Source organism: Myotis lucifugus, unplaced genomic scaffold (assembly GCF_000147115.1).
Source record: "Myotis lucifugus unplaced genomic scaffold, Myoluc2.0 scaffold_0, whole genome shotgun sequence".
NCBI classification, from domain to species: Eukaryota; Metazoa; Chordata; class Mammalia; order Chiroptera; family Vespertilionidae; genus Myotis; species Myotis lucifugus.
Genome location: NW_005871048.1, coordinates 35,821,672 through 35,832,538, shown reverse-complemented (window position 1 = coordinate 35,832,538; position 10,867 = coordinate 35,821,672). Strand labels below are relative to the sequence as shown.

The following is a 10,867-nucleotide window of genomic DNA, read 5'->3' as shown; positions in this document are numbered from 1 at the left end:
CCCCCCCCCCCCCCCCCCCCCCCCCCCGTCCCCTTCCTTCTGAGGAACATAATGGAGTTTTTGTGCTTTTAGAAATGGTGGTGGTTGAGGGGTTGTTATTCTATAGAGATTTTATGCTTTTAAAAATTTCTAAATTCATTTGTTTTCTGAGTCGATAATACTTTTCATTTTTCCTGGTTTTTCATATTATTCTCTAAGGTAGGTAGTGAGAAGTGAAATAAATCAACAGAGGTAGAAATAACCTGAAAAAAAAATCTATCTGTGGATGAAGAGTGGCCACTCTTTGATTCTAAACCTTTTGTGGTATGCTCAATAATAACAAAACAAACAGAAAGTAATATAAAAACAAACAAAGCAAGCAAACAGATTAAAAACAAACCCATCCTTCTGAGAATGAACATGAAAACTATTATATTGTAGTTTTCTTTTTTTAAAAAATTCTTTATTGTTGAAAGTATTACATATGTCCCCTTTTCCCCCCATTGTCCTCTCCCAGCCTGTCCCAACCCCCAACCCCCACCTTCACCACTCCAGAAGGAAGAGCACTTGTGTGCTTTATTTATAAATGCTCTAGGCCATGATATGGAGCAGATTAAAGAGAATGGAAAAAAGGCACAAAACTATTTTAGCTAACTTGGCAACTTCAGAGAGCTCCATCTTCAAGTCCAGCAAGTCCATTATTATTTAAATGGTTGGGCTGTTACAGTGTACTTGCCAAGCTTGCTGCCAATCAGATACCACTACCATCACTTTCTTTTCATGTAGATGAGAGATTTAGGAATTGCAGTTTGGGGGATTTTACGTGACAATTAGAATTCTCTTCTTGCTAGGATTAAGCTTGCCTTAAAAGATATTGTCTTCATAGTGTGGTGAAGGCCTGGGAGGGGTGGGGACGGGGCCAATGGAAAAATAAAATACACAAAGGGGACATTTGTAATACTTTCAACAATAAAGATAAATTTAAAAATATATATATTGTCTTCTTTAGAGATCTCAGTTTCTATAACTTTAGCATGATGGCCATGTACAAAATCATCACTCACCTTAAGTTTTCTACAATTCCAGATCTGTGAATGAGATGATTAGGGTCCTTTGTATTGTAGATGGTTTTAACATAATTTTCATCCAAAAGTGCCCTCTGAACCAAAAATTGATAAAGAAAATAATATATTAGAGATTCATTAACAGATAGTCACTTTTCTGAAAATTTTTTTAAAAGTTTGTCTGGTTTTATTCCAAAGAGCATTTTGAAAGCCATCTGTTGGACAAAAGTTACAAAGGTACAAATGATTTGATAAAGTAATCTTAGTGAATAATAACCATCTTATATAATCTTGCTTGCTAATACCAGTGGTCATTAAAAGAGAAAAAATAAGTTATTTGTTGTTAATAAAAGATGTTCATTCACTATAGGATTGAAATATGATGAGTTGTTTAGCAATGGAATTATATTTAAAATTATTATTCTCCCTTTGTACTTAGATCTTACTCTGGAATTAAAGGACTCCAGTTGAAGGTTAACCTCCAGCCCAATGATAATTACTTTTTCTACGTGAGAGCCATCAATACGTTTGGAACAAGTGAACAGAGTGAAGCTGCCCTCATTTCCACCAGAGGTACTTTCTCCTTTGCACACAGTGGCATATTTCCAAGCATTCTCATACCTTCCCTTCCACCACCCAGAGGAGACATCCTTGAAGGCAACTTCTTAAAGACCCCAACCTGCTGGCAGGGCAAGGTTTTTGGCATGAGAACCCAAGATTGATCAAGGGTCGAAATGTTTCTTTTATTTTTCTGGTTCAGAGGGTCTCAACCTTGGCTAGCAATTAGCAGTCTCTCAGGGTGCTTAAAAAATACTGATGCATAAGCCCCACTCCTGGAGATCCTGATCTGGTTATTTGAAGACAGGCTCTGACGTGTGGGTTCAATCTCCCCAGATGATTCTTGTTTGCCTCACAGCATGTTACAGTTTGTGGGTATGTTTTGAGTGTGTGGGATGGGGATAGTCTTATTTTATTGCATTGTGAACTCTATGAACAAGCTTCCAGCCATATTCCTCTGTTTGTTTGTGCCTTCCATGTTGTTTGTGCCAATTAATGTTTGTTGAGTGAATGAATAACTCAAGGAGGTGATAAAACTGTTCAATGACATTTTGTAGAAAATACCCAAATGATGTCAACAGAAATGTTTGTCTGTTCTCAATCATTGTGAAAAGAACTGAGGAATGGAAAGGCAATCATTTTATTATTTTATTCTAGACCCAAGATGGCACAAGATTGAGTGTGGCACATTAAGTGATATGCTGAGTCAGCAAAAACTTGCATATATGCCTCATTTGTGATATAAATATATTTATAAATATCTGCCTAATATTTATAAAGAGAAGACACGAGGGCTGCCTGCCCAGAAATTAAATTCCCTATTGTCCCAATAAGGTGCCTATACCTTTCACTCTTAGAACCACTCCTTTAGGTTACACCAGTGCGTTTTCAAACTTTAATGTGGACACATCTCTCATGAGGATCTTGTTACAATGCAGATTCTGATTCAGTAGGTCTGGGGTGAGGCCTAGGATTCTGCATTTCTAACTCATTTCCAGGGGATGAAGATTCAAGGAGCACACTTTGCATAGCACAGCAAGTTCTAGCACAGGAAGCACACTAGTAGAAGTAGCCAGCCACTGGCATCCACTAATGCCTTATGAAATTTCACTGTGGGCCCAAAGACACTGGGGTATTTTGATATCTGGAGAAAGGGAGACCAAGGTCTGAAATAAGGGACTTGGCCTAGACACTGCACTTGACATTGTGGCAATGTTATACTAGTAATCATATTTTCTTAACTGCAATAGGAACCCGATTTCGCTTGTTGAGAGAAACAGCTCATCCTGCTCTGCAAATTTCCTCAAATGGGACAGTGATCAGCTTCGCGGAGAGAAGACGGCTGACAGAGTAAGTAGAAGAAGTACCAGATGCCTCTGCATTAGAGTGTTCTGAGGGTGTGTCACTTCATTGTGCATATTTTTGGTTTCATGAATATGCCTGGGTGTGTGTGGTATCGAATAGAAATGTGTGCACACCCATACAGTGTGGTTATGGTTCATTACTAGAGGGAAGGTGACAGAGAGAGTTCATAACTTAGAGCAAGTGTCAATATTTTTGTTGGAAATATAAGCACAGATGGTTTGTTTAAAACATAGGCTGTTTTATGGAATTACCTCTGGTTTAGTGAAAAAGAATCCAGGTTAATTCTTCTATTATTTTCAATAGCAAGCCAGATTTTACATCCATCCACTGGGAAAGGAATAGAGGAGAATGACATTTTGTTGAGTTTCTAGCTCTGGTTACATGCAGGACTTTTCAGACTTTCTTGCCCCCCCCCCCCCAACACCCGTATCACCCACAAAAAGAAGCATCAAAGTAACGAAGCGCCAAAAGCTGAGGGCTCAATCGGGAGACTGCTCTGCAATTTGCCTGCAATCTTTCATGGTTATTTTAAGGTCAAAATGGTCAAATGGAAGAATATACATGAAAGGCTTTTGAGAACTGTAACCCTTGTGAAACACAGGCTGCTGTCGGCGCTGGTGTGGGCTGTCAGCCAGCGCTCACAATAAAGCACTGAGTTGACCAACAGGGACTTGCACTGCTTTCCTGTCAGGTTGCTATTCACCTGTCTCTGGCCCAGCTCAGGCGTTACCTGCTCCTGGAAATGCCCACGCTTTCTCTTGGCCCTGGCACCCTTTGATTTGACCCGTGAAAGGGTCTGAACATGTGTGGAGTCGCTTGTCAGCTACTTGATCTTGACTAATCCTCAAGCAGCTGCCTTATATTCTGCATCTTTGAATCCCCAGAATCTAGCACGGTGCCCAGAAACACAAGAGATGCTAAATACATACAAATGAGTGAACTCAAAAAATAAAATATTTTAAGAATAGATTGGGCTTTTCTGTCTTTTTTTTTTTTTGTATAGTTTCTCAAAAAATAAAAAATAAAAGAAATAAGCTGGTTGGTAAGAGTTCATACATAATAACTGCTGATAACTGTAATACATTTTATAGAATTTTACTTATTTATTATTAATCTAAAAATGATCTCATAGTTATCAGGCAGGCAAGCTTGCTCCAGAGAGCACCTCTCTGAAATGAAGTTGGGTAAAGACATGAGAAAGTGAAACACATTCCCTTGTATTAATCATGTTCTCATCTATTAAAGGGGAGCGGGAGAGGTGCTGACTTAACGCCGCTTAAATTAAAAACGCTTCCTTGCTGTCTCAGCCATTTTAAAGCAGAATTGAGCAATCATGCAAACAAGGTTACCAAAAGTGCTTTGGTTCATTTCCCTTGCCTCTTATAAAAATAGCTAAGGTGAAATAAGAAGAGACCTTTCAACAACCTCTCAGGCACACCTACTACAAATCCAAAGAGGCCAGAGTCTCAATTTCCATACTCCGTTCTGCTCTGGCCTCACCAGCCGTCTTGCTGTTCAAGATCAGCACCTCATTGGTCTCTGTGCCCAGTTAAGTCAGTAGACACTGGAACTCATTGTTAAAAAAAGGTTTTGGAAACTTTTTTTGCAAGTTTTGTAAGAAAAATTTGCAAGTAATGCTCTCTTGGAACATCCTACCTGCCTCCCTTGTATAGTCTCAATTTCTTTAAAAGCAGATTGTGCCATTTCTTTTTGTCCTGCATTATTCTAGTTATTGTTTGGTTCCCAGCTTCTTCCAGAGGTAAAATGTATAGTACATGCAAGTTGTATGTGGCAGTGGAATACGTCAAATGCATATTGAGAGTTTAGGCCACAGTGGTCGGCAAACTGCGGCTCGCGAGCCACATGCGGCTCTTTGGCCCCTTCAGTGTGGCTCTTCCACAAAATACCGACTTCTGCTCACGGGCCACGAAGTTTCAATCGCACTGTACATGCGCGCCCGCACGTGGTATTTTGTGGAAGAGCCACATTCAAGGGGCCAAAGAGCCGCATGTGGCTCTCAAGCCGCGGTTTGCCGACCACGGGTAGGGAATTCTGTGGCAATCAGGTCAAGGTTGGGGGCACAATGAACAATGGAAGTCTAGTCAAATTCCAGCAGTTCCCAAGGATAGAGTCCTGCTTAAACTGGGTGTGAATGTGTGAATGTTGATGTCTCTGAGATGAAGGCTGGCAAATCCTAATCAACTTTGCCTACAGAATCCCATCAGTGCTGGGTGAGGAGCTGCCTGCCTGTGGCCAGCATTACTGGGAAACCACAGTCACAGACTGCCCAGCTTATCGACTTGGCATCTGCTCCAGCTCGGCTGTGCAGGCCGGTGCACTGGGACAAGGGGAGACCTCATGGTACATGCACTGCTCTGAGCCACAGAGGTAAGCTGCAGCCCAGCCCCTCCCCTCTTCATCAAAATGTCATGAATTGCTTTCTAGTTAGAGAACTCTGAGGGCCTAATAATGCCATCCCAGTCCCCTTCCCAAGTTCTGAACCAACTAAGAAAGAAAACAAGAGAGTCAAGGATATGGAGATTAAACTATTATTCTTATTACTGAGGAAGCCAATTTTAGAGAATGTAGTTCATACCTGAGAGACAGACACATCCACTCATAGCCTTGGCCAGGCCAGCTTCCTCGCCCTGCAAGGAAGAGTTGGTCCCTGGAGAAGCAGAGAAGGATGTGTGTCTCCCAGGAAAGCTCCTAATTAAGAGACAGGGAATAGGAAGCGACTATTGCACCAGCCATGCGTGGACAGTTTTTCTTCCTAAACTCACCCCAGGGTAGGGAGAATCCACAGGGCAAAGTTAAAAGGCTCCCTCCACAGAGAGGAGTCAACAGGAGTGAGAAAGAAGTGGATCCCCAGTACCCTTCCCACATGGTCTATATCAAGCATTAGCAAACTATAGCCCACAGCCCAAATATGACCCACTGTTTATGTGAATAAACTTTTATTGGCACACAGTCATGCTCATTGTTTACATATTGTCTGTGGCTGTTTTTGTGCTAAATGGCAGAGTTAGTCGCAACAGAGACTGAATAGCCCCTGAAGATATTTACTCTCTGACCCACTACAGAAAAAGTTTGCTGACCCCTGGTCTAGATTATTAGTATTGTTTAGATGGTTAAAGTGAAAAAGCCATTAACCAGTGTTCATCTCAGAGAGTTAAGGGCAGCCATTTTATGATCCGAATATGCTCACAGGATGGTCTAATAAAGGAGCAATGGACTGGGAACCAGAGACTGATTTTAGTCCTGGTTCTGTCCTCCTATTGGCTACTTACCAGAAGTTGCTTAACCCTCTGAGCATATGCCTCATGTGTATTGCCAGGGGACAACAATGCCTGGTCTGCTACTTTTTGGGGTTGTGAGGATCACATTAAATCAGGTACAGGGAAGAGCTTTGAAATTGCAAATTATCATACAATGTGGGATATTATTCAAATGTAGTGCTTTAAAAAGAAAGCCTTCAGTGCTTGCAAGTTTCTAGAGAAAGGCCCACAGATTGGGATTTTGCACATTTCTCCCTGCGTCCTACTTGATAGTTTGATTCTCTGACATGGTTCATAAGGACACCATCTCCAAGAGCTATTTAAAGTTACAGTTCACCAAGTCAGGGCAATTATGATTAATTGATATTCAGCATCGTGCAATGCTTAAGGACCTAGCCCCTTCCCAGAGTTAAACATCACTCAAACCTGGAGTTTATAATCAGATTTAGAGCTGAAACTAGATATTGATTTTACGAAAAGTCCCTTTGACTAGCCTCTAATAACAAATTTCTAGACTCTAGAAAACAGAATTGTATTATGTTCCAAGGAGGAACAGGCAGTAACTGGACAAGGAGTCATGCCCCCAGCAGACAGGCTTGGTTTTAGGCCAGAGTTCAAGTTGAAGAAGAAACTGATGTGCTTAGGAAGCAATGGAGACAGAAGTGGGGCAGGGCATATTCCAGGCCCTGTAGAACTGGTGGAGCCAAGTCTTCAAGGAATGTCTTTACATCCTTGGCCTTCATGGTGGGGAGGGACTGACCTGGGCTGGACTCCAGGGACCTTCCATTCAAGGGTAGGGATATGGCTTATTTGGGCATTCAGAACCCTTTAGACCAGCGCTGTGCAATAGAACATTCTGCAAAAATAGAAAAATAGTGTCACATGTGGCTACTGAACACTTGAAATATGGTTAGTAGGACTTGGAATTTTATTTAATTTTAATTAATTTTAAGTGGCCACATGTGGCTAGTGGTAACTGTATTGAACAGGGCAGGTCTAGTTCCTGGCTCCTGGCTTACTGATCCATGAAATATCCTCAAAGTCATTCACATGTCCCCTCCAAACCTGTCAGGCCAATAGTAATGTTTTCCATGACATACAGGCATATTCTGCCACCTCATCATTGCTTCTGCTGCCCCCACTGCTTGGGTCTTCTCCCTCCTTTCCACCTATCCAGCCTGACCATTTTTTTTTTGGCTGAGTATGAGTCCTTATGCTCCCCAAGCCTTCTGTAAGAGCCCCAGCCTACACTGCTGGTCCCCATCATTGGCGCTTGCAACCCTTTTCTGCACTATGTTTCTTTATCATCATAAAGTCTTGCTTATCTTCCCATTCCCATGAACCTTTGCCCTTTCACATGAGCTTTATTCTGCAGTGAAGTTGCCAACTTGCCATTCCCTAAGTATACCTGCACTCAAGCTTCTGGGCCTTTAAGAGACATCACAAGATTTTAAAGGTCCTTAGCCTTTTCTGTCATACCCACATCAGAGTCACTTACTCGGATTCTGGGGGCTGAGTCTGCCCTGGTGTTGCTCCCACCCCTCAGACCTACCATATCCACAGAACTATTCCTCTTCTCTCTTCTTCCTTTCCATCTCTTACTTCTTCTTTCCCTTACTTTCAGGTCTCCACCTTCCATTTCTAAGACCAGCAGGCAAAACCTTCAAATTTGTGTTACCTTTTTTTGCACAGAGGAATTTAGCTTCTTCTGTTCAGCAATTTCTCCTTCCCAACCTGGCCTTGAACCTTTCCTCTCACAGCAAAAAAAGGTCCGTTAGATGTGTTTAGTAAACACTTTACAGTCTGTCCTCTGAGCTGGAGTCTCAGCTCTAGCCAGTGTTTAAGTCATCATCATTTTTTCCTTCCAGTTCAGTAGAGAATGGGATCCTGGTGGTCAAGGACAGTGTGCCCAATGCTGGGCACACAGATATGCCCAAGTGAATACTTATTGAATTAAATTTATTTCAATTGAAAAGATAAACCAAAGGCATTCCCTTTAGCTGCAAGACCACAAAATCATTGCTAAGTCAAAAAGAAAGTTGGTTTGGAATGATGGGAGCTTATACAAAGGCTAAAGCTGGGCAAAAATAATAAAATATTTCTTAAACTTCATAAAGGCCCTTATGTAAGTTATTATAAATCCTTAAACTGTAAAATTAATACATTTTATGGAAGGCAAGCCGGAAGTACTTTTAAAAATACATGTCAGCCTCAAAGGAGTTTTATTCAAAAGAATGACACACCGTGAATGTGGTAGTTAAAACATGTGGGCAGCTGGGAGAGAATTAGAATGTTGAGAAAAATCACAAGGGAGGCACATGTTGGTTATTCTGGGACTGCTTCCTAATGTAGAAGGAACAAAATTATTAAAAATGCTCATCTGTTGGGATGAGCTATGCATTTTAGCATCTAGGAGGGATCTGTTTAAAGTACTTGGGACAATGTTATTGCAACTCATTGTTGTGAATTGAGGTTAATAACTGAAACATTGGTGACCTCCAAGTGATTTTCTTTATCTTGGTCCATCAGGATTTCTGAAGTTTTTAATTTTCCATCCCGTTTCATTTCAGATACACATTTTTCTATAGTGGCATTGTGAGCGACGTCCATGTGACTGAGCGTCCTGCCAGGGTGGGCATTCTGCTGGACTACAACCATCAGCGGCTTCTATTCATAAACGCCGAAAGTGGACAGTTGCTCTTCATCATTAGGCACAGGTTTAATGAGGGTGTGCACCCTGCCTTTGCCCTGGAGAAACCTGGAAAATGTACTTTGCACCTGGGGATAGAGCCGCCGGATTCTGCGAGGCACAAGTGATCACTGGCTTTCAGAGTTTGAAAGAACAAGAATTCAAACTCTGTTGGGGGCCCATTGCTTTCCCGTGGGTGCTATCCATTATTCAAAGTGTCTCCCACACATTTGCACTAATGATAGCTACCTGCACAGGGATCATCACGTGAGCAAAACCACCAAGAAAACCCGAGTTCTTCCCTGCTTTGAAGGGATTTGTACCTGACCTGGGAACCAAAGCAGAGAAGTGGACTTCCACCTGTCTTACTGATAAAAGAAATCCTCGGAAGACTGTGCTGGTAATCCCTCTCCTCCGACAAGAAACACGGACTTTTTCCACAAGAGAAATGTTGCCTCACTTCACTAAAGGATGATGAATCCTACTCATGAGAGAAAGGGTTTTAACCCTTCCAAGTTGATAATGAACTCTTTTGTAATAATATATGCTGTAGAACATGGGTCTCTTTTCCCTGAAATTTTAAATGTAGAAAAATGCTGAATATTAGAAATTTCCATTTTGTTAAATAAATGGTTAGAGTCTATAAAACAAAACAGGTTATGTGAGTTTATTGTCAGTAACTTACCAGCTGGCTTCTCTGGACCGGGACAAACTGCAGGGTAAATAGCCATCACACTTTAGTACAGCGGTTCTCAACCTGTGGGTCGAGACCCCTTTGGGGGTCGAATGACCCTTTCACAGGGGTCACCTAAGACCATCGGAAAACACATATGTAATTACATATTGTTTTTGTGACTAATCACTATGCTTTAATTATGTTCAATTTGTAACAATGAAATCGGGGGTCACCACATGAGGAACTGTATTAAGGGGTCGCGGCATTAGGAAGGTTGAGAACCACTGCTTTAATGGGTCATACTACTACTAATTTTCACGTGAGAATTTTACACATGTGGTATGTTTTAAAACCTAAACACTTTCAGCTCAGTGTTACAGTCAACTACCCGAAGCCAGGAATCTCCTTTTACTAGAAAAAAGTGCTAGGTCATTTTTAGATATTACATTGAAATCTCTCAAAATCTTCCTAAAATGTGTGCAAAGTTGTGCTACTGGGGTATTGGGATTCCACAGAGGTGCCTAAGGGCCCATGTGGGATCCAATGGGAAAGCTAGGTGGGCATAAATTCAGATCCATTTTACACATTGGGTTCTTAATAATAATTATTTTTTAAAAAATATATTTTATTGATTTTTTACAGAGAGGAAGGGAGAGGGCTAGAGACATCGATGAGAAACACCGATCAGCTGCCTCCTGCACACTCCCTACTGGTACATGCCCTTGACGGGAATCGAACCTGGGACCCTTGAGTCCGTAGGCTGACGCTCCGTCCACTGAGCCAAACCGGTTAGGGCCATAATAATTAATTTGCTGAAAATGTTTCTATGGTTAAATAAAGTTAGAAAACTAGATAACCACTGAGGTTCAAATCTGGATTCTGTGATGCAGGGTAACCCCAAAGTCCATAAATCCTTCATTATTTCAGAGTCCCTTTTCCTTTAATATCCAAATACTAATTGCAAAAAAAATGTGGTGTTTTTTTTTAGCCCACATTTCCAAGAATTTCTGTAGATGGTTACATTCTCCTGGTTAACATCTCTGACTTCCTGCTTCTGAGTTCTCCTCCATCACCTCTGGCTACCTCACCACTACTTACCTCTTCATGCTTCCTTAGGCCCATTTGGTCTCCATCATCCCAAAACACAAACAGTGCTCCTTTGATTTCTTAAGGCAGTGCTAACACAAGACTGAAAATCTGAGGTTAATGAGGGAAATTTCTTCATACAACCTGAAACAAAATAAAGCTGAATGTGAAA

General features: G+C 41.4%; 1 protein-coding gene across 2 annotated transcripts in view; it reads left to right on the top strand.

The window, feature by feature from the left end:
* CMYA5 (cardiomyopathy associated 5) overlaps window positions 1–9,586 on the top strand; it is a 101,321-nt gene extending 91,735 nt beyond the window's left edge. For both annotated transcript variants that reach the window (XM_006081277.3, XM_023750426.1), the window contains exons 10-13: window positions 1,483–1,616; window positions 2,852–2,951; window positions 5,181–5,354; window positions 8,815–9,586. In XM_006081277.3, coding sequence (XP_006081339.1) covers window positions 1,483–1,616; window positions 2,852–2,951; window positions 5,181–5,354; window positions 8,815–9,061 — 655 coding nt within the window. In that variant the 3' untranslated portion in view covers window positions 9,062–9,586. The remainder of the gene's footprint in view (window positions 1–1,482; window positions 1,617–2,851; window positions 2,952–5,180; window positions 5,355–8,814) is intronic.
* Window positions 9,587–10,867: the final 1,281 nt, after the last annotated feature.